The following is a 22,336-nucleotide window of genomic DNA, read 5'->3' on the forward strand; positions in this document are numbered from 1 at the left end:
AATAATAAAAAAGAAATTGTGCATTATGGTTTAGGTATTTTCAAAGATTTGGAGATTTCAGCACACCCTTGTAAAACAAATCCTATTGTGACCACATGAAATTCAAACAGAGTATCTTGTAAGATTATTCCAAATGGTAAATTGTCATGAATCCAATCTTTATACACCAATAAAGCCATGAATCCAACCCAAAACAAATTTGTTGGAATGGGCAATCCTTCGAAATATTGTGATTTACCGTGTTTATCTTTAGGAATGTTATTAACAGAGATATTGAATCTAGCCAATCTTGTTAACCCACATAAAACCCAAAATGCCAAGAACAACACATCGACAGTTGTTCTGAATCCAATAGCAAAGGCAATTGTTGCTGGAGATACCCCAAATGATATCAAATCAGCTAATGAATCTAATTCTTGTCCCATTAATGATGATTTATTTCTTAATCTTGCAACTCTACCATCGAAAAAATCGAAAAATAATCCCAATAATATGAAAAAATGGGCTCTTTGTACATAATGAGTTTGATCAGTTAAAGTATATCTTAAACATGAAATAATAGAATAAAACCCACTGAATCCATTTAATAAAGTGATAAAGTCAGCCATATGTAAGTTTCTAATCATACTGAAATGTCTATTATCATCAATGAATTGCAAATATTCTTTGGAATCAGGCTTGGGCAAGTCATCTTTTGAGGATAATGAGAATAATGAAGATGATCTTCTCAATAAAGGTGGGTTGGCACTCATGTGCAATTCTGAATCAATTGCATCTCCTTCTGAATCTGATATAATTGCTGATTCTTGGTGCTTGGAGAACCCAGTAGCTGAGGAGTCTGACATGAATAGGTGTGTGTGGAGTAAGAAAAGTGGACGAAGAGTTGAAATGTGAGGAGGTTTTGTAAAAAGAAAAAACAAATGTGTAAATAAATAAAACGAGATGAAAAAAAAAAATACAAACAATAATATATATATAAAGAATTGCTTGTTTAAAAAATAATACTTGAGAATAATGTTATATATATATATATATATGATGACGATAAAATAATAGCAACTGGAGAAGGGCCTATGTTAGAACATTGCTATAAATTTCTAGCATGAAGCAAAATTACAATTACAATAACCATTGAAAACCTTTAAACGATGAATTAGTTTGATTGCTTTGAAATGAAATGAAATGACAAAAAACGAAAAATGACATTTGTGAAATTTGTGCTTTAATCTTTTTTTTTTTTTTGTTGGTGGTGGTGGTAAAATTTTGTCCACCAAAATTCTCCCCTTTTTGTTTGCTATGAAATATTGCAGTAAAAAAATAAGGCGGTGACAACTATACAATTTGGACTTCTGAGATCTTAAATGGCCTCAAGAGGGGAGTCCAGTGAGGCAAAACTATAAAAAAATTAACAACAAAATAAGCAAAATAAAGCAGGAAATGGGCATGCACTAGATAATGGATAACAGATATTATTTTCTTGTAGGGTCCTGTCCTGTCCTGTCCGGTATCATCATCAGCATTACCTGAGGATAATTGGAACTGAGGCTGCGCCTTAATTGATGGACATTCGTAACGTCGTGGTCGCCAAAATAAAAAAAAAAATAAGAAAATTACCTACTGCACATACCGCTTATAGCACCCACCATTATTTATTCGATGGTCTCAAACCCCTGGAATTAGACTGAATTGGTTTAGACAACTAATGGTTGAAACGCGTAACATTTTACCTTGATACGTAACCGTTGTTGTTATTGTATTCTATCTATCGAAAGGTGAAGAAGATAACCGTATCTTGCTTTGCTTTGTTCGTGTTTATTGTTATTAATGGTTTTTGATAACGATTAGAGTTAAGTAAAAAGAAAATAATCAGGGGTTGATCAATTATTTCTATTTATTGCTCTACAGGGATGTTTGTAGTGTTTCTAATTCGTTTATGTTAATACTATTGATATATAGAAAGAGGTAGCAAAATTTAAAGTTACATCTTTCTTTGGGTAGGAAGGTAAGAAGGTTAATATGTTCGTGCAAGATTCCAATACAATACAATGTCATACACAATTTGTTGTCAGAACCGATTTTTTGTTATTTTTGGCTTTTGTTTAGTATTCTTCTCTAAATTAATTTTTTTTTTTTTCTGTATGTTTGTTTTTTTTTTCGTTTTTTACAAACAAGCGATACCAACACAAACAACCCTCCCTCCTAAGGAACATTAATTCAGCTGACTTTGTTTTTGAAGGAGCGATATATTCTTGTATTCCAATATGGTAGTTGGTGAATCAAGGGCAGAATTGCTTAACTGGTTAAATAGCACTTTGGATTTAAATTACACGAAGATTGAACAATGTGGATCTGGTGCTGCATTTTGTCAATTGATGGATACTATCGTTGGTGATGTCCCTTTGAGCAAAGTCAAATTCAATGCTAAAACTGAATATGAGTTTCGTCACAATTATAAGATTCTACAACATGTATTTGTCAAAAATAGTATCACCAAGACGATTGATGTTGAAAAATTGATACGTTGCAAGCTTCAGGATAATCTAGAGTTGTTACAATGGATCAAACGATATGCTTCCAGTAATAATGTCCCTATGAAAACAACAGTTGCAAGACAACCTCCCAAACAAACAACAAAACCGTCCACTGGTTCTCCTGAATCATCTCCAATCAATGCTGGTCCTAGCGCCGCTCCTCTTATTTCAAAACCTAGAGAAAGAAAATCAAACACACCTCTTGGATCAAGAAAAACTTCGTCCAACGGTCCAATAAATCTAACACCCACAGCAGTGCGTTCAACCAATGTTGCTGCCTCTAAGAATAATAACCGTTCCGGTAATGGTACAATCATCAATAATGGGCATGTCCCAGTAGTTTCTGCAAGTGAACCAGTAGCTGCTACAGGTACTGCTGCTGTGGCTGCTGCTGTGGCTACTACAGATAGTGGTGCTACATCTTCAATCCCAGAAGATTTTGCTATTTATTCTCAACATGTTGAGTCAGAAAGAGATTTTTATTTCAACAAATTAAGAGCAATTGAAATATTGGTCCAACATGCTAAAGAAATGGAAGGTTTGAGTGGGGATGTATTGCAATTTGCTAATGAAATTGAAAAGATTATGTACGAAGAGTATGTAGAAGATGATGAGTTTTAATAAATGTTGTGATCATTGTAATTGTAAACTGATATTTGTGGTTTTCCCTGCCAAATTGTAACTATTCTGGTTTGAGCACACAAGAATAGTCATCTGGGTAGGACCACATAAATAGTAAAAAAACAGAAAGGATTATTTATTTATTAAATTATGTAGTGACATGTTTGTTCTGTTGATATTTGAAGGTAGTAAGTGTTTGGGATGTTTTCAGAAAGTATCTTATAGTTTCTTATTCGTTAAACGTAGTCAAATTCGATGTATAATCCTATAATCAGCATACAACCGGTATATGGGGATTGAATTGAGGTCTGAGTTTTATGGTTATAACTTGGTAGTGTTGCATGAAGGACATGAACAAGAAGACCCACATTTGCATGAGCTTCCACAACATTGATTTGGTTTGGTTGATGTAGAAGTTGAAGTTTGACTTGAAGTTTTATTGGCACCACACATTTTTCGACAAAATAAGAATATAATTAACAACTGACAACGATTGAAGTAAAAGTAGTATATGATCGACTCAATAGACAGATATATAGAAACAAGTGGATATTTATATAGTGTTTCCATCCATCTAGTGAAAAATTGTGAAAAAGAATTGGATGTGGGGCAAATCTGACTGATAACGGGATCGAGCTGCCTGTTTAGGAAAGTGATGCGCTTGAACAAATGTATTTTCTTTTACTACAGGGAACCCGCTCTTTGGATTAAAAATTGGCTGATTTTCATCTTATGGGGTTTCCTTATGTTACATATAAAATGGAAATTTGCAACTTTCTTTCTTTGTGATCTTGTATAAGACAAGCGGGTCAGTTCCTACTTGTGTTTATGTGAAGAATAATAAGAGATGTATATTTTTGATGACAAAAGAATTTTTTTTAGGTATTTTTTTGCAAAGTTTTCCCCTGAAAAAAAGATTTGTAGCAAATTAAACAAAAACCGAAACCTACAAAACTAGCTTTGAAATACGAGTAGATCGTGAAATCAAGAGTTGATTGAAGAGTATCATCATCTTAATAGACCAACACACTACAAATCATCAGAATCACTGGTTAATTACACCAAATCATCTATTTTGATTACTCAATGTTCCATAATTAAGTTAATAACAAGACAACAACAACCCTTTCACAATTTTTCACTTTATCACGTGGAAAATAAGAAAACCAATTTGAAGTAAACAAAGGAAACAAGGCTTAAAAACTATAAAGCTTCTTGCTGGTTAAAGTTAAAATTGTTGAGCTGTGCCTCTGCTTAGGATCGGTAAAAATCAATTCGCGTGATGCTACATGTAGATATTTTTGTGACGAGGGAATGTTCGGAAAAAGAAGCTTCTGGTGTTTCGTATTCTTCAAATGGAACAAAAAAAAAATCACGTTGGACCGATTTTGTGGTTTCCATTCCGATTGAGGGACATAATCATCATCATCAGCAACAAAGAGTCATGACATCAACAGAGCCTTGTTTCTTTCAAGAGATTTTTCTTGAGTACCCTGGAATTTATTTTTAAGGGACGTCTGCAAGCAGATATAATAAAATAACAAATGGCTGTGTAAAAAGAATCCATGAATGACAACTTGTAGCGTGGTGTTGGTAAACTTACAAAAAAAGCACCGGATATGAGAAAAAATAAAAAAAAATCACGCCAAATGATTTCCCAAAATGACAATAAAACAAAGCAAAGCAAGCAAAAGCAAACAAAGCCTTTTTAAAATTTACCACGGGTTTTGCAATTGTCAATATAATTCCATGGAAACTTTATTTCTTTTTGTAGGGTTATATAAATACCGCTTCTTTTCTCATTGAAAAATCTTACAAGAAGCTGTTGTTGATCATTTGTTTATTTACTTTCCCTTTTCTTTATCCAGATAAATTACACATAATAACTACAATTCTTTCCAATAATGCCAGTTCAACAAAGAGACCTTTTCTCAGATATTAACAACATCGTTAGTGCCGGTGTTGGTGTCGCCAATACAGTTGCTTCAATTGGTGAAAATGTTTATGTCACCTTGACTTCTGATGCTGTTGGTAATTGGCATAAAGCCACATCTGGTGTGGTTGTGGAATTCAACACTGTCACTTCTAAAGGTGCACAAGAATTCCATGTGGTGACAAGTTTAGCTGATGGTAAATTCTCAACAATCACAAGAGGTGTGGTATCAAATTGGGGTGATTTTACTAGTGAGGTTGAATCCAAAAAAGACTCCTTAACTGCCGCAGCTGCTGCTGCCAGTGAAAGTGCTGCTACCACAACAGGAACGGAAACTGCAAGCACTGATTCAGCTTCCGGTAGAGCTTCTGGTTCCAGCTCAGCTTCTGGTTCAGCTGCATCTAACGATTCTTCCTCAACTACTGCTGCTTCTTCTTCATCGACTCGTTCAGGAAGTAGTTCTTCGTCTTCTACTGCCACTTCAAGTAGAAGTTCCTCATCATCTAGCTCAACCGCAAGTGGTAATGCTGCACCAGCAGTTTACCAACCAGGTAGCTGGAAAAAAACGGCAGTTGTTGGTGGTTTAATTGGCTTGTCGTTTTTCTTGAGCTTAGCTTGAGCCGGCTCAAGGTGTCAAAAGCTACATATAGGGTTCAATAGTATGGTTAATATCATGTTTCGTAGAGCCTTGATGTTGTTGTATAAATAATTATTAATGCAAGTGATGAATTTGTTTTTTCACAATGTATGATTGTTCTTACTTTCTGTGCTTTATTGTTGATTAAGTAACGTTTAATTTGATATTCAAGATTACAAGCCTACAGTAGAGCTGCTACTAAAGATACTCTTGTTTTTTTTTTTTTCAATCACATTACAAAACTCAATAATCAATACCTGTAAATTTTTCTTCTTGCTAGTATTCTCTTTCCCGTCAAAGGAGTATCCTACAAGCACCAGTTCTTTCTCTATTGACGATCAAGTTTTCCTGATTGAATACCAATTTAAAGAAAAAATATTCAAACAAATCATACCCTAGAGTCAAAATGTATTGGTGATCGCCATACTGACGGACTTTACTCGAAAAGAAAAAAAAATTAGAAACCTCCAGTTATTATCTCCAAATGTTCAAACTACTGAAAAAAAAAAATGGATGACAGAACATCTCAAAAAAAAAGCAACAATGTCTAGAAAAGTTTCTATAAGTTCACTTACATTATCTGAACCAATGACAAAACCAGCAAGAGTACAAGTCAACCCTGAAGATATCGACGATCTCGATAAGACCCAACAAGTGAATTATCATCAATATAACATATGGTATTCCAAATCATTGTCGAATCCAAATGATAAAGCCACCACTAGCAAACTGAGATTCCGTGTTCGAATATTGACAGATGAAGGATCCACAAAGGCCAAAAAGAATGCTCATATATGTCTATTTTTCAGTCGAGGATATTGCTACTTAGGCTCAAAATGTCAATATTTGCATCGTCTACCACGGGAATCAGACAATTTTAAACCAACACAAGATTGTTTTGGACGAGATAAAACGGCAAATTATCAAGATGACATGGACGGTGTGGGATCATTGAATAAAGTAAATTGCACACTATATGTAGGTGGTATACATATCAAACCCAATACTGAGCAATTATTGGTTAAAAATTTTCAAGAATTTGGCACGGTTGAGAAAGTCAAAGTATTACAGGGCAAAGGCTGTGCATTTGTTACAATGAAAACTGAAAACCAAGCTCAATTTGCTAAAGAAGCAATGCAAAATCAGTCGTTAATGGAAGGTAGTAACGAAGTATTGTATGTGAGATGGGCCAACGAAGATAAAAACCCTGCAGCCCAAAAGCAAGAGAAGAAAAGACAACAAAAATTGGCTTATGATACTGTCAAACAATTACTAGAACAGGAATCAAACAAAAAACCCAGGTTAGAAAATAAAACTATAAACATCGATGACGAACTGGAGGATGAAGGTGCCGTTGAAGACGATGAAGCAGACGATGATATCGACGAAACGAGTGTTAGCGCCCTTACAGCTGGAGTTAAGAAAAATATAACAATTCGTCATACTGATAAGACACGACAATCAAATTCTACTTCAGATGAGAAGGACCATAATAAAATACTTCAAGACTCCCTCTTGAAAGATATTTCTAGAATGAAAAAGAAAATGATGCATAATAGAAAAGAGCCGTATTTGGCCAAAATACTAGTAAATTACTCTAGTGATGATGAAGATGATGAATGAACAGGTGGTCAGGGGGGGTTGTATGAATAGATTGATTGATTCTAATTATTTTTTGACTCACGTGACAGAAAAAACAACAATCAAGAGACACTCCCACTTCCACTTTTTTGTAGGGAGTTTAGAATTGAAATAAGAATCATCCATAATGTTATTTAGGTTTGTTTCTAATAAAATAAAACCAATTAAACCCCATCAATTTTATACTATCATTTGACCGTGGTCTGTCATGGAGAACAACAAGACCAATACTATACCAGCATTATTCCAACCATTGAAAATCAATGACTCGATCAAGTTACCTAATAGAATCGGGGTTTCGCCAATGTGCATGTATTCATCGTCACCGACTGACAATCAAGCCACCCTGTTTCATTTTGTTCATTATGGATCATTTGCTATTCGTGGACCAGCATTAATCATATTGGAAAGTACCTCTGTGTCTGAGAATTCCGGATTATCTATTCATGATTTAGGTATTTGGAATGATGATCAAGCTTATAGTTTACGGAAAATTGTTGATTTTATTCATGATCAAAATGGAATTTGCTGTCTACAATTGAATCATGCGGGGAGAAAGATTGGTGAAGGGATACCATTCCAACATATACAACATGATTGGCAAGAACATTGTGTGGGCCCATCTACTGAGCCATTTAGTGAGTCGCATAATACACCACGAGAATTGACTGTTAATGAAATACACTCAATTGTTGAAGATTTCGCCAATGCAGCTTGGCGAGCGGTAGAACTTTCAAAATTTGATGCCATTGAAATCCATTGTGCTAATGGATGTGTAATACACCAATTCTTAAGTAAATTGACAAACAAGAGAAATGACAAATACGGGGGCTCGTTTGAAAATAGAGTTAGATTTCTCTTACAAATAATTGAAAATATAAAACTACAGACAGAAACACCAATTTTTTTAAAATTTCCAATGTCAGACAATTGTAGTGACCCCGAAGCATGGTCTACAGAAGATGCATTGAAATTGGCCGATCTTGTTATTGATTTAGGAGTAAACGTAATCGACGTTACTTCTGGTGGAAATGTTGCTCATTGCAAATCTAGATATCTATTAAATGACGATAAACAAATACCTTCTCAAGTACCTTTAGCTCGTAAATTGAAGAGCCATATTGGAGATCGATGTTTGATTGCATGTAGTGGAGGATTAGATCGAGACATATTTAAACTTGACGAGTTTATTGCTAATGGTGATTTTGACATTGCATTAATTGGTAAAGGATTTCTTAAAGATACGGGTTTGATTAGCCGTATTGCTGATCAATTGCAAACTCAATTCAAAACTGCTCCTCAATACAAATTGGCTTTATCATAACATAAAATTCATCATTCTTGGACTGTTTGTGATTGATGCTTGTATAACCAATCCGGTAATCTCTTGCCACCTTTTTTCAAGAATTTTTTTAAGGGAGTAAAAATTTCCATATCTTGATCTGAAATAAATGTAAAACTTTCACCCAAGTTGCCAGCTCTACCAGTTCTACCTATTCTGTGTATATATTCATCAAATTTCTTCACCATTTGATAGTTAATCACCAAAGTAACATTTGGAATATCTATACCTCTTGCAGCAACATCGGTTGCTATTAAAACTTCACTTTCGTGATTTCGAAATTTCGTGATTGCTTGTTCCCTTACATCTTGAGATTTAGAACCGTGAATGACAACGTTATTTATATCATTACTAGATAATTCTGTTGATAATGAGTCACAAACGTGCTTGAAATTTGCAAAAATAATAATCAAAGGGTTTTCAGTAACTCTCCAGTGACTTCGAATGATCTTTATTAGTTTATTGAGTTTAGTTGCTTCAGCGGTTGCGCTGGACAAAAATTCAAACAGTTGATTAATATTATCTAAAGCTTCTCCTGCTCCACCAATATAAAGATAACCCGGATCTATCAAATATTTTTTAGTTATTTTTTCAACTGTTGGTGAAATAGTTGCAGTAAACATCATTGTTGATCTTTTCTCCAAATGAAATATTCTTCCGTCTATTGTCAGTGATAATTGCTTTTCAGTGGGCAATTTGTCTAAAATCTTATTTAAATCCTTTTCAAATCCCATATCTATCATTCTATCTGCTTCATCCATAACCAAACAATAACACTTGCTAAGATCAATAATTTTCCTTTCAATCGAATCCACTAATCTACCTGGTGTCGCCACTATCAAATGGACCCCAGTTTGGTCAATTTGATTTATGGTATCTTGATATTGATGTCCTCCAATAATCGGTAGCACTTGATATCCGAGTTTTTTACAAAATTTTTCTGCTTCCTTTGTTATTTGTAATGCCAATTCTCTTGTTGGTGCCAAAATCAACCCTACTGGTTCATTTGATATTTTTTCATATTTGAGATAATTTTCATCAATCGATAAGATATAATTCAATACTGGAATTAAAAATGCTAAAGTTTTCCCACTTCCAGTTTCAGCTACTCCCACAACGTCTCGTTTCATTAATGCTAATGGGATACTTGCTCTTTGAACTGAAGTCGGTTCATCATAACCTAATTGAGAAATTATTGAAACCAATTTGTCATTATTCAAACCTTCATGCCAATACCTTAAAGGATTAGGTATGTTTTTACCTTTGGTGGTGATATTGTAATCCTCTTTAAATATTCTCCAATCTCTATCTGTCATTTCTTCTAGTTTTTTATTGGTCCAATGGGTCAGTTCTTGGCCACTAAATAATGGGTCATCAAGTTCTTCATCCATATCTATTAAGGGGACAAACCCGGATGCAGTATCTTCCTCTTCCACATCCCAATCAAATTGAAATTTTTTCCCCGTTGATTTCTTTGTTTGGTTTGATGGTTTTGAATTGTTGGTGTTGTTTGTAGTGGTAGTAGAAGTAGTGTTTTTGGTGGTACTTTGTTGTTTGTGAGTTGATGTTTGAGAAGCAATTTGTGATTTCTTAGCTTTTAATGCTTCTAATTTGGCACGCTTTGCCTTTGGAATATACACAGGGGTGACTGACTCGTCATCTTCTGATAATTCGTCTGCTGATTTAAACAGCTTAAACATGTTTGAACTTATCGCAATGCTATATTGGCCCTACACAAGCAGAAAAGAACAATAGACTCTTCAGAAAAAACTACACAGCATCTGAATCACCAAAAAAAAAAAAATATCGAACAAACAATATTCAATCCATTATCAACCAAACATATCAGTTATGTAGTAGATCTTAAAAAAAACGCCAATTGCAATAATCTCGTAACCTTTCATTAATATATAAAATGTATAGAATCTCACATAAATAATTTTAATATAACAAGCTTACCATCCATAATTTATAGTATATAATATATATAAAAACAGCACTAATTTGGAGGCATCAATTCTATCCAATTTTAGATGTTTAGTTATGTTGAGGATTACATATAAACAAAACAAACTCTATAATTATCCAAACTACTCTATAGTCCGTAAACTAAACAAAAAAAAAAAAAACACACATATTCTATAAGTAAGTTGCAACAAGGTTTCAATTTTCGATTTTCTACTTTTATATTTTCTATAACGCTTTATTTTTCCTTTTTTTTTTTTATTATTTCAACTGTCTGATGTTTATTGGAAATCTCCAAATGGGTTAAAGTTTGGTAAAATTCTACTACGATCTGATAAATCAACCGTTTTCATGGATTGATAATTACCTTCAATTTTCCCTGTATTGAAACCGTAGAAATGACCCTTAATTTCATTAGTCATATGCTTTATCAAATTTAGTACATTTTTCAGATGGAAATAGCTGGGGGTAGCTAAATTGTCAAATTCGTTGATAGAAAAATTCAAAATTTGATCATTAGTCAACTCGTACTCTCTAGGAACCAAATTATTATCCACTTGTACTAAGTTGGGTTCAGAATCTTCCTTATCCATAGTGATGTACAATTCTGGTTTGTTGTAAGGCAAAACCGCACACAACCAAATTCTTGTTTTATAAATTTTAAACAACTCTTTTATTAAACCTCGAAAGTCAATACGTTTGAATCCAGCAAAATAGTAAAAGATCAACTTTTTAAAGTCACATTGGTACTCGACATTTATAAGAGACAAGTCAGAATCAAGATTAAGTTCTTTGATTTTGTTGTAGCAGGTGATAAATGCCTTCTTTTCTTCAAGAAACTTCCCACTGATCTTATGAACTTCTTTAGGTGTCGCAAAACGAAGTACTTGCTTTGTAGGTAAAGTTATAATAAACTCATTATCCTCGTTCAGGTGTGAGTTGATTATTGTTGATGCATCCATAGTGGTTGGGTGAGTTCCACCATTAGTTTTGGTAACATGTCCCTCAATAATTGTTAAACTCTTCAAATGCTCCAATTTCTTCAAAAAATTGAACAAAATTGCAAAATTCAAATTCACTAATGGTTCAACGATCATAACCAAATCTTTTCCACGATCTCCGTCAACGATAACCAAATCATTCTTTTGTAAAAATATATTAGAATTATGAGGATAAGACAATAAATCAAATTTCCCGTTCTTGTTGATAACAAGACAAAGAATTTTATGGTTAAAAGTAAGATTGTTTAAATTCTTAATAAATGTAATCAATTTTATTATAACTGGATTAGTCAACAAGTTATTCAATTTTGATAAAATGTCAGCAGTGATATTCTGATCTTGGAAATACTTGATGGTTTTCATATACAAACTTTTCAATTCAGGAGAAGCCACAATGTATTGATCTCGTAACATTAACCCGTTTTCCAATTTGATTGGATTTCCTTGACCCATAGATTGATTTTGCACACTATTCATAGTCTGTTTGTTCTGATATGCAATGAAGGGGGCATTATTACCAGCACCTGTCAAAGGTTGTTGCAGTTGCAGTTGGTGTTGTGGATTTTGATTTGGTGCTTGGTGTTGTTGTTGCTGTTGTTGCTGTTGTTGTTGGTGCTGTTGTGGTTGCTGTTGTGGTTGTCTAGTATCACCAAAGGGGCTGAATGAGAAATCCGCTAACTGGCTGGGCCTTCTGGATTGGAAGTCGTTAAATTTAGTATTTAGATTCAAGTTGGAAAACGAATCATTTATATCAAAGTTGCCATCCCCATTGTGTTGGTAATGGTTATGGGCATAATTATTAAACATGGCTATTGAAGACAAATCTTTTCTATTGTTAAAAAAATTAGATGATTGTGCTCCTAGCTGAGGAGATTGTGGATTTAAACTTGGTTGATGATAGAAATTATTTCTAGTAAAGGATTCAGCAGCGTAACTTGGTCTACGAGACGAGATATTGGACACACCACCTTGTAACTCGGCTGGCAAATTGAACGAGTCTTTGTTTAGGGAGGCGTTAGTATAAAAACTGGACACATCTAACGGCAGACCATCATCTAACGCTGATAACTTTTTTAACAAAAGGTTATTGAATTGTTGTTGTTGTTGTTGTTGTTGTTGTTGAGGTGGATACTCCTTGTTGGTTGCAACATTCTGGATGTAATTATTGCCTGAGGGGTACAAGTCAGGTTGTTTTCTTTCGCGGGTATCTTGTGATTGAGGGTTTTTACTTGTAGACATTGCTGATGAGCTTCCGTTCTGATTACTAGTATTCAAGAAATCTGGATAATTCATTGCAGACATAATGCCAGTAATTTGTTCTGTATTGGGTGATAAATTTTCCTCTTTATTTTTTTTTTTCCCTTCCTTTCTCCTCTCTCTAGTGTTTTCTTTATTTGGGGGGTTCAAAGAAATCTTATTATTAAAAATTAATTGTCAAAAAGTTTCACTAACGTAAGTTTTATTGTAGTCTAATATTGTTGAATCAGTGAATCCAAAGTATTCTATGTTTAAGATCTATCAGTTCTAGTCGTAAATTATAGTTTTAGCAAGGGGAAAAGGAGAGAGAAAAGAAAAGCAAAAAAAAGAAAGAAAGAAAGAAAGAAAGAAAGTAAGGAAAGGTATATGTGATTGCCTGCGAGAGAGGCGAGTGAGTTAATGTTTTCAAATTCTCCATTTTGTTTTTTCTTAGTTTTCAATTTTCAGTTTTCAGTTTTATTATTTCTTTGCTTCTTGTTTGTTTGTTTTTCCAAATATCAAAAAATGTCGTGATTGTCTTTGCATAATGTCGTGTACTCAGCTATACAGTTAATATTATTATTATCATCCCTTTTTCTTATTCTTTTGGGCGAATCACATTCAAACTTTCAAATTACAACACCCTTTAATATGTTATTCTTTGGTCTCTGATAACTCCTCCCACCCATTAATGCAGAATAACACAAGAATATGTAACCTAATGCAAACTAGATCAGTTATAATTTGGGATTGAGTTTTCCTAAGATCGTCACCAGTATTTTTTTTTTTTGTTGTTCTCGCAAGTCGACATTTGATCTCTATTTAAAACTCAACTATCAACAGAAACAATATAGAGGGGTATAAGTATTTTCTTTTTTTCTTTCTCATAAAATTCAATCATTTAAAGAGTTGAACTAATTATTTTATTTTTGTTGTGTCTATGGTTGGTAATAAACTAATACTAGCATTCAACAGCAACCTTGCTCAAGGGATTACAGACACATTAATAACGTTTCTCTTTGGAATGGAAAAGAATATTTACGTGTCCAGAATCAACACCAGAATTATTCTAGTTTATGTCCAGCCGCAAACATACTAAACTAATATTTAAAGCAAGATTCATAATATTGAGCAAAGAAACGTTCATTTTCAAAAGTTATAGTAGACAAATATCAGCTGAAGTTTACTCAAAAGATGATAATTATTTCATAGCCATTTGTCTAACACACAACAGTCACACCTTTTTTTTAAGGGGCGTGTGTGGTGGGGTAAAAACTTTTTGCATAGAGCCGTGACGCTCGCAAATTCACAACAATATACGGCTATATGAACAGGACACAACTTCTGTTGCAATGCAATTAATTGAGAGTAAAGTATTTCCAGTTCGGTGGTTAAGATAAGAAGTCTTTGCAATCTAAAGTATTGGGTATATGAGTTTGTAGGTGTCGCACCAGCCGAATAGCAAGTTTCAGAAACTACCAAAAAGCTTTTCCTTCTGTAAGTTCTTTTATTGGTTTATAACCATTTCAAGGTTGCAAAAAGGTATATTGAAAAATGGAGATAGCTCAATTACAGAACAAACTGTAAACATAGCAATTGCCCAACCATAGGTATTATCTACTCACCTCTTTTTTTTTGCAATTCTAGTTTTCTTACATTTAGCATCCACAAATCAACACTTTTTAACAAACTGGAATATATTTGAATGGGTTTTCTATTTAAAACAGTACAAACTATTTGGAATACCATCACCAAATCAATAACTTAACTTTTTAATTTAACAATAAAAACAAAACAACAACCTGACCTCATAATTCATTATCGTGGATGCCTTTAATTATTTTGGAGATGAACTCTGGTAACCACAACCACTGCCCCTTCTCAAACCTTGACCTGCTTTTGGTGGATAAACCCCATGTCCTTCAATGAAAACTTCTTCATCTTTATCCAATGGTTCGCAAGTACACCAATTATCTTTAGAAGTGACATCCATTATCTCATGGACATGTTTACCACAACCAGTCCAAGATTTATGTTCTAAATAAAAGTTAGTATTATTGAACAGTTAATTGATTTCATAAAAACCAAAGAACAATCACATACGACAAATTCCGCAAATTTCGGTTTTACACATTGTTTCGAATAATAGTATATAGTGATAATAAAATTGTTATAATAGTTGAAGAGAAAAGGAAAAGGAAAAGGAAAAGAAAAATCAATTCACGAAATATTTTGGAGCAAAACCCTTCCCCATTTATATATCAGTTTTTTTTTGCTTTCATTCTTCCCCCTTCTATCTTATTGTTTAATTCCTGATAAGCATTTTTTGACCAAGATAACCAAAAAAACAAATTAAGTACAAAGACCAAAATGAGAAATGTAACCAAAAATCAATTGTTTATTCTTGTTTTTGTTAGTCCAAGTAGATCCTTTTTTCCATTGCTGCACCATTTCGCGCAATTTGAGAGCACACGATTTTATCCGTTAACTAACTAATGATTTTTCTCTTTTATACCGTTGATGACTTTTTTCTTTCATTCTTTTTCCCCACGCAGAAACCTGGCCCCGGTTGAGGAGTTTTTTTTTTTTTTTCGGGTCATTCATGGAATAAATGTTATTATACTTCGCGGTAAAACTTACCTGGTATGGTATGAACTGATCAAACGAGTTTTATTAACTTGCTATTTTTTTGGTTTTATCACATTCATTTCTTACAAGCAATAATAATGACCTGATAATTGTCACTTACAAATTCGGGGTTGTATGTCCGATCTAAAAAAACACCTTCACTATATACTTCAAATCGGTCGATATTTTTTTGGAGACCGATTTGCTCTCTCTTTTTCTTAGACATTTATGAAACACCGTTTTTTGTTTCATTGGTATTCTATAATGATGGTTCCCGGAATATGAAGGATTCGGTCCCCCCCATACTTTACAACAGATTCTAACATCGCCATTTAAGGTACAATTTCCTCGGGTAAAAGAAGTTGAAGTAAATGACTGACCTAATCTATCGGAACCAGTAGTGGGGCAAAATAACATCCAAGAGTTATTTGTCAAGATGTTCCATCGCAGTTATTGGGTTTAATGTTTAGGTTCGTTATACTTCCTTGTTATCACCGAAAGCCCTTGTGTAAAGAATTTGAATTTGGTCTCTGGTTATAACATACCTCCAGGTGTTTTTCGCAACGGATTCATATGGCTCACAGGGCAGAGGTAAAACCTAAGACGATCTTCTGAGCCGGACCACCGTTTTGAAGAGCAGAACTTAACCCCCATCTGTTCGGAGAGTATTGGTTTTTATTGTTTTTCCAAACAATGTTGCCAAATTTTATTTGCGCCAAACATTGTTAAGTATGCTGTTTGTTATGTAGTCCAGTGAAATGCCAATAGGTATAAGATCTGTATTATCCATGTTGCTATAATATCACCAGGATGATCACCTTTGTAGATCAAAAAAAGTTACACCGCTTCGGCATTGAAGGGGTAATCAGTTTAAAAAGGTGTAAACAAAACCACTGATCAACTTGGTTCAGGAATACCTTGACTCTACAACCTTGAATTACAAAACTAACCTCCATTAAGTACTTGGAACTATGGATTTACTTGATGGCATACACAATTTCTACAAACATCCACCAATTTGTGCACGGTGGGCTTCAATAGTATCACCATCATCCATATCTAAATCTTCTGGAGTTTGATCAGCATGAACTCTTCCACCATCAACTAAGAAACGCATGGTGTCGGGAGATGTACCTTGTCTTTTAGCAAAGGCTTCCATTAATCTTCTAAATTTGGTATTACGTTTAACTTTAAAGAACACTTCTTGTGTACCATCAGAAACCTTCACATTTATATGTGTACCTTTCTCTTCTTTTGGGCCTGCATCAGCTGGTGGTGATCCTCCTGTGTTTTCAGTGTCGGACATTTTAATGTTTTTTTCAATTGATGAATACTCGAAACTTAATAATCAAGAAACTATGATTGTTTTGATATTGGCATTTTTTTTTTTAAGAAAAAGGAAGAAAATTATAACTGAGGTTTGATCGGTCGCGTTGTTTCAGGCCACCACAATTATGTGTGTCGCACGACCTTGTTTTCATGTCTTCCTGATGCAACCAGATACCTCAACTAATTGGAATTAAGTATATTGTAGCGATTGCACTTATCAATGCTTTAAAAAGATTCAAAGGATTACTCAACAAAGCTACTAGTTTTTATTGTGGTCACGTAAACTTTGTATTAAGATTTTGAAACTAGAGTGGGTTTAACTGGCAGAAAAAAAGTGATGATAGTTTCACTAGTGTTTCAACAGTGTTTCAAGTAACTCTTTACTGGAATATAAAATGCTATAACGATAACCTGATAGAACCCAGAATTATTTGATATTTCTTTATTGAAAGACGCTATGGTGTTTTGGTTCATCAGTTGCTCTCATGTTTAGAAACTATTTGAATCTTCCTGAAATATTAACTCAAGTATACTTGAACAAATATGCCATCTTGCTAATTCTTATCCTCATCAAATTGATACTATTGGAAACTTCAATCTTAGATAATCTTGACCTGGTATTGTTGGACAACTCAATTTGTGACAATGGCGAAATTCAACCGGTTTTAAACACGATTCATTATATGATTGTAGATAGTTTGCAAACACTAGAGGCTGCAGGTATAGTATCAATAATTTTAACCCTCAAAGTTATTAAACAGTTAGCGTTGTTTTTCATTGAATTGTTTTTTGGAACATATATTTGTTTAATAAATGCAGCCTTGAAAGGATCAACTGAGGCAGCACTTGATGCAAGCGAAGGTGTTATTCGAGCTGTCAATGCTACCGTTGTGTCTGCCACCAATGATATTGAAAGTGCCTTAAAGGGTCTTTCCCTGATCATTAATGATTTGGTTACCGGATTCAGTGCTATAAAGAATATATTTACTGGATCCAAACCAGACCCAACACAATATCAAAATAAAATCAATATTACTTTGGGAAATTTGAAAAATAAAATCATGATCCCTAATGAAGTTCTTACAAAACTTGATAACTTCAAAAATTCTAGTTTATACGGGTTATCACAATTAGGCAATGGAACTCAAACCATAGTATCTACCCCTTTTGAGTTGGCTATCAAGAAATTAAACACTATGAAACTGAATTATAATTTTAGTACAGGAGCACCTAGTCCCATCAATTTCCGTGACGAGTGTTTGAAAGATATGAGCAAATTAAAGGACGTACAAACCGCCTTGGCTAAGTTAGTTGAGAGAATTAGCAAATGGCTTTTTATTGGATTAGTACTTGCCATGGTGGGCTCAATCTTGTATGTGAGTTATATTCAATGGAGACACTGGAGGCGAATGGACAAATTTATCAACGAAACAGGTATCGACAAAGTAGTGCAATTTCGCAACCAATATAATATTTACAATAACTTTTTGATATATACAATAGTGAAGCGTATGGGGATAGACCTTAATGAAAAAGCTATTTGGATGGCGAGTTATACGTTTAGTGAGATTTCCAGGAATGTATTCTTTTTCGGAATGATGGGGGTTGTTTCAGTAGCGGCACAATACATTCTACTAAATTCTGTTCAGTCATCTATGAGTAATCATATCAAGTCGTTTGATACCATAAGCAACAGTACCTACATGTCAGCACCCACAATTTATCTTCGAGATATGAACACTTACATTGATGATACACAAAATAAACTAAACCAAGAGTTGTTCAGTGGGATAAAGGAAGTATCGGTGACATTAAACTCGACAATTGTTGAATTTTTGGATAAACTTAATGAAACATTATCTGATATATTTGGGAATACACCCTTAGGAGGGCCAATAAACACAGTTGTTTACTGTACAATTGGACGAAAACTTGAAAAAATTGAAAAGGGATTAACTTGGATGAATGATAACTTAAATATTAACATACCTTCTATTAGCAGGGAAATTGAAGATGGTTTATCTCATATAACATTTTTGCAACCACAATCCATCTTGACAAAAGCAAATAAAATAATTGATTTGTACTGCAAGTCTATATTGTTAGAATTATACATTAGTCTAGGACTTCTTGGTGTTTGGCTATTTCAAATCTTTGTTGGTGGTGTCACACTTGCCATCCGGCATTGGAATAGCAAAAGACAGGAAAACACGTCTTATGCTATAAGTAGCCCACGTGAATTGTCAGAACATGAGAAAGAAGTATATGGCTATCCTCTATCACATCCTTTGATTAACAACAGCCAAGATATAAATACATCATCAAGTTTCTATCCAACTACAGCAGAGAAACTGAAATAAATATAATAGTTTGATTATTAATCGCATTATCTAGTGTACAAATTACATATACATATATATATATATATAAGAAGGTTTTGTATCTACTTCTTGATTGGTGCTGGTTTTTTCCAATAGTATTGCTTGTGCGTTTTTCTACAGGATCTTAATCCACCATGACCTTTGATATTCGAAACCAAAGTGGTTCTTTCTCTATCTTCATCGTTTTCAGGCATGTAGTAATATTCTTCCTGTAATGGTTGACCAGCAGCATCTTTCCCTTGACGATGAATCACTCCAATACATTTCAAATCATGTAAAATGGCTCTTATTTGAGCTAACGATAACTTAGATGTTAAAACACTAATGGTATTTAAGAATGATGCTGGAGTAGAACTTAATCTTGAAAATGCTAAATGATTGATCAATATATTTTGAATTTCAGCCAAATTTGGTAATTCCAATACTGAATTGTCAAGTTCTGGGGTTTGTTGCCTCTTGATTTGTTTTTTCTTCTTTTTGATTTGTGGTTCTTCAGAAATGGCCTTTCTTTTGATATTTGTTTTATCAGTTAGTACTGATGGTGGCTTTGGTGAAGCAGATGCAGAACGCAGTGGAACATTATTATCTTCAAACATAACAAAAGTTTTATTTTCAGAACGTTGTCCTTTACTTGGTGTTTCGTCTGGTTCTTCATTATCATTCTCCACAACCTTGATTATTGTTTTTGATACTGATTTTAATGGTGTTTTTGGAAGCGCCAGACTAACAGTTTTGTTCATGGGAGTAGTGTTTGTCGTGTTACTGTTGTCGTTTTCAAGTAAAGTTGGCATCTCCTCGTCGGTCAATTCTTCATCAATATCATTTGGATTCAACAAGATAATATCTTTTGATATTTGCAACAAAATATTTTCAAATTTGGGCATGGTAATAGTCTCACCTTTACGAACAAAAAATTCAGTATGATGACCATCCAACTTGATTGTTTTATTTAACTTATAGTTGTGCAAATCTGCATCCAAAGGTTTACCACTAGTATTTTCCATTATTATGAAATTATCTGAGGAATTGGTTTCATAAACAAAACAAGGTTTAGGGATAATGACACCAACACCATTTGACCCAAGACACGTTAAAATGATCTGCTGAGAACTAGAACTTAACTTCAAATGAACTCTAGAAATACGAGGATCTGAAGCAGTAAGAGCAAATTCACAACTACGTGATGATCTACCAATGGAAAAATGAGAGTGAGTGTTCACCAATGGAATACGTATAACCGATTTATCTGGATTTAAAACATTGAAATCTTTGTTGATGTTTGCAGTGGGTTTAGGTTCTGGTTTGAAAATGTCCTTGTCATTGTCAGAATAGGCTTCTCTTGCCGGAGAAGATGAACGGAATAATGAGGATGATGGATTTGGAGTTGGGTAGTTATCACGAGAAACACGAGCTTCTGTTGCTTCTTCAGCAACCCTAGATTTGTTTGTCACAGCTGACGTGAAAGGGTCTTTTGAAGAATTATAGGAGTAATCTTCGAGCACAGGCGACGAAGGTGGGAATTGATAATTCATATTAGACATGATATATTCTAAAGTGGTAAAAAAAAAAATGAAAAGCAAATGGCCTGTGTATATTTTTTTCAAGAGGATTGTTTATAGTTTTGGAAACAGTTTGAACGATCCTTGGTAGTGCAACTCGGCCTGGGTTCGAAAGTAAAATTTCGTGTTGTTTATATTTTATATTTTGCAGTCGCGTCTGAAGTTTTTAGTGTGTCCCACTTTAGTACACCAAATAATGGATGTATTATCAATGACCAATAAATGTATTTAACAATTAAAGTGATTTATAAAAGAGGCTAGTAGAGTATTAACGTAAGAAACATTTAAATTTAATATATTTACTGACTACTCCTTTTATCAAGAAACCAGAGCATATTCTACTTGACGGTTTAGCTTTGTCGTGGGTCTTGTTTACGTTTCATGCTTTCTTTTTTTTTTTTTTTCTCAGTGTGTACAAAACCAATACCATCAAAATAGGGCTGCAGCCCTAATAATAGTTTATTGCACGTGAACATTCTCTTATTAACTTATTTTACCATTTTACACTACTAACATTTGATTTTTTTTTCTCGCTACCAGTAACAAAGTTTGACGTTGTATTGGCTTGCGCAAACAGTGAGTTTCTCTGCTCTGTGCACACACACACACACACCGCAAATTTTTGTTAGAGGCAAAGAAAAAAAAAATTTTGAAAATTCATAGACTTTCTTTCTTAAACCATCAAAGTATAGATAATCAACAATGGGTAGTATGTGAAGATACAATATTGAAAGAGTTTATTAGAATATCTAATATGATTGAATCCATGGACTTTGGAAAGGAATATCAATAGATTATTATCATTGGAGAAAGAAAAGAAGTATTAAAGTTGCAAGATTTAATGGATGTTGAAATATTTTGCATGAGAAAAAGATATCACGTCTATTTGGAATAATAAGAAACATATGGATTTGAATAGGAAGGGGCAATAGTGTTGTGCACCTTATCAACAATACTAAAGTACAATGGATTTCAGCCTAGATATTCAAAGTAAACAAGCACCCACACCCAAAACGGGGGAAGAAAAATATCAGTATTACTAACAATTCAATTTTATTTTTATAGAGGGTACTCCATCTTTAGGTAAACGTCACAACAAATCTCACACCTTATGTAACAGATGTGGTCGTCGTTCATTCCACGTCCAAAAGAAGACTTGCTCTTCTTGTGGTTACCCAGCTGCTAAAATGAGATCTCACAACTGGGCTTTAAAAGCTAAGAGAAGAAGAACTACTGGTACCGGTAGAATGGCTTACTTGAAACACGTTAGCAGAAGATTCAAGAACGGTTTCCAAACTGGTGTTGCCAAAGCTCAAACCCCTTCCGCTTAAACTAATTACTGAAGTTATTGTCATACATTTGTCATTATTCATAAAGTCGTGTTAATTATTATATCATGGAAGAATTGGTTAAATTCTTGCTTGAGAATGTAATAACTATTTAATATCTGTTTAAATAAGAGGTTTAGTCTTTTTTTTTTTACGTATACACCATAAAAAGAAACAAATAAAATCTGTATATTAATGTTGGAA

The 22,336-nt window shown here is 33.8% G+C and overlaps 11 protein-coding genes across 11 annotated transcripts; 5 read left to right on the forward strand and 6 right to left on the reverse strand. All coding sequences in view use genetic code 12, as the record gives it.

The window, feature by feature from the left end:
* Positions 1 to 23: 23 nt before the first annotated feature.
* CD36_10550 (CDP-diacylglycerol-serine o-phosphatidyltransferase, putative) lies at positions 24 to 845 on the reverse strand (the record flags this gene model as incomplete). The annotated part of the gene is made up of 1 exon (XM_002417652.1): positions 24 to 845. One exon carries the CDS (start codon positions 843 to 845, stop codon positions 24 to 26), a length of 822 nt encoding a protein of 273 aa, XP_002417697.1.
* Positions 846 to 2,261: 1,416 nt separating this feature from the next.
* CD36_10560 (microtubule-binding protein, putative) lies at positions 2,262 to 3,152 on the forward strand (the record flags this gene model as incomplete). Its single annotated transcript, XM_002417653.1, has 1 exon — positions 2,262 to 3,152. The coding sequence occupies one exon, from the start codon at positions 2,262 to 2,264 to the stop codon at positions 3,150 to 3,152; it is 891 nt and encodes a 296-aa protein (XP_002417698.1).
* A 1,904-nt stretch (positions 3,153 to 5,056) lies between these two features.
* CD36_10570 (conserved hypothetical protein) lies at positions 5,057 to 5,704 on the forward strand (the record flags this gene model as incomplete). The annotated part of the gene is made up of 1 exon (XM_002417654.1): positions 5,057 to 5,704. One exon carries the CDS (start codon positions 5,057 to 5,059, stop codon positions 5,702 to 5,704), a length of 648 nt encoding a protein of 215 aa, XP_002417699.1.
* Positions 5,705 to 6,265: 561 nt separating this feature from the next.
* Positions 6,266 to 7,345, forward strand: CD36_10580 (pre-mRNA splicing factor, putative; the record flags this gene model as incomplete). Its single annotated transcript, XM_002417655.1, has 1 exon — positions 6,266 to 7,345. The coding sequence occupies one exon, from the start codon at positions 6,266 to 6,268 to the stop codon at positions 7,343 to 7,345; it is 1,080 nt and encodes a 359-aa protein (XP_002417700.1).
* Positions 7,346 to 7,571: 226 nt separating this feature from the next.
* On the forward strand, positions 7,572 to 8,687 carry CD36_10590 (NADH-dependent flavin oxidoreductase, putative; the record flags this gene model as incomplete). The annotated part of the gene is made up of 1 exon (XM_002417656.1): positions 7,572 to 8,687. The coding sequence occupies one exon, from the start codon at positions 7,572 to 7,574 to the stop codon at positions 8,685 to 8,687; it is 1,116 nt and encodes a 371-aa protein (XP_002417701.1).
* Positions 8,688 to 8,698: 11 nt separating this feature from the next.
* Positions 8,699 to 10,405, reverse strand: CD36_10600 (DEAD/DEAH box helicase, putative; the record flags this gene model as incomplete). The annotated part of the gene is made up of 1 exon (XM_002417657.1): positions 8,699 to 10,405. One exon carries the CDS (start codon positions 10,403 to 10,405, stop codon positions 8,699 to 8,701), a length of 1,707 nt encoding a protein of 568 aa, XP_002417702.1.
* A 546-nt stretch (positions 10,406 to 10,951) lies between these two features.
* On the reverse strand, positions 10,952 to 12,973 carry CD36_10610 (growth-and/or replication-involved protein, putative; the record flags this gene model as incomplete). Its single annotated transcript, XM_002417658.1, has 1 exon — positions 10,952 to 12,973. One exon carries the CDS (start codon positions 12,971 to 12,973, stop codon positions 10,952 to 10,954), a length of 2,022 nt encoding a protein of 673 aa, XP_002417703.1.
* Positions 12,974 to 14,744: 1,771 nt separating this feature from the next.
* CD36_10620 (conserved hypothetical protein) lies at positions 14,745 to 15,041 on the reverse strand (the record flags this gene model as incomplete). Its single annotated transcript, XM_002417659.1, has 2 exons — positions 14,745 to 14,944; positions 15,011 to 15,041. The coding sequence occupies 2 exons, from the start codon at positions 15,039 to 15,041 to the stop codon at positions 14,745 to 14,747; spliced, it is 231 nt and encodes a 76-aa protein (XP_002417704.1).
* Positions 15,042 to 16,535: 1,494 nt separating this feature from the next.
* CD36_10630 (SUMO-family ubiquitin-like protein, putative) lies at positions 16,536 to 16,841 on the reverse strand (the record flags this gene model as incomplete). The annotated part of the gene is made up of 1 exon (XM_002417660.1): positions 16,536 to 16,841. The coding sequence occupies one exon, from the start codon at positions 16,839 to 16,841 to the stop codon at positions 16,536 to 16,538; it is 306 nt and encodes a 101-aa protein (XP_002417705.1).
* A 508-nt stretch (positions 16,842 to 17,349) lies between these two features.
* Positions 17,350 to 19,224, forward strand: CD36_10640 (conserved hypothetical protein; the record flags this gene model as incomplete). Its single annotated transcript, XM_002417661.1, has 1 exon — positions 17,350 to 19,224. The coding sequence occupies one exon, from the start codon at positions 17,350 to 17,352 to the stop codon at positions 19,222 to 19,224; it is 1,875 nt and encodes a 624-aa protein (XP_002417706.1).
* Positions 19,225 to 19,307: 83 nt separating this feature from the next.
* CD36_10650 (conserved hypothetical protein) lies at positions 19,308 to 20,786 on the reverse strand (the record flags this gene model as incomplete). Its single annotated transcript, XM_002417662.1, has 1 exon — positions 19,308 to 20,786. One exon carries the CDS (start codon positions 20,784 to 20,786, stop codon positions 19,308 to 19,310), a length of 1,479 nt encoding a protein of 492 aa, XP_002417707.1.
* Between the last annotated feature and the right edge of the window lie 1,550 nt (positions 20,787 to 22,336).

Source organism: Candida dubliniensis, chromosome 1 (assembly GCF_000026945.1).
Source record: "Candida dubliniensis CD36 chromosome 1, complete sequence".
NCBI lineage: Eukaryota > Fungi > Ascomycota > Pichiomycetes > Serinales > Debaryomycetaceae > Candida > Candida dubliniensis.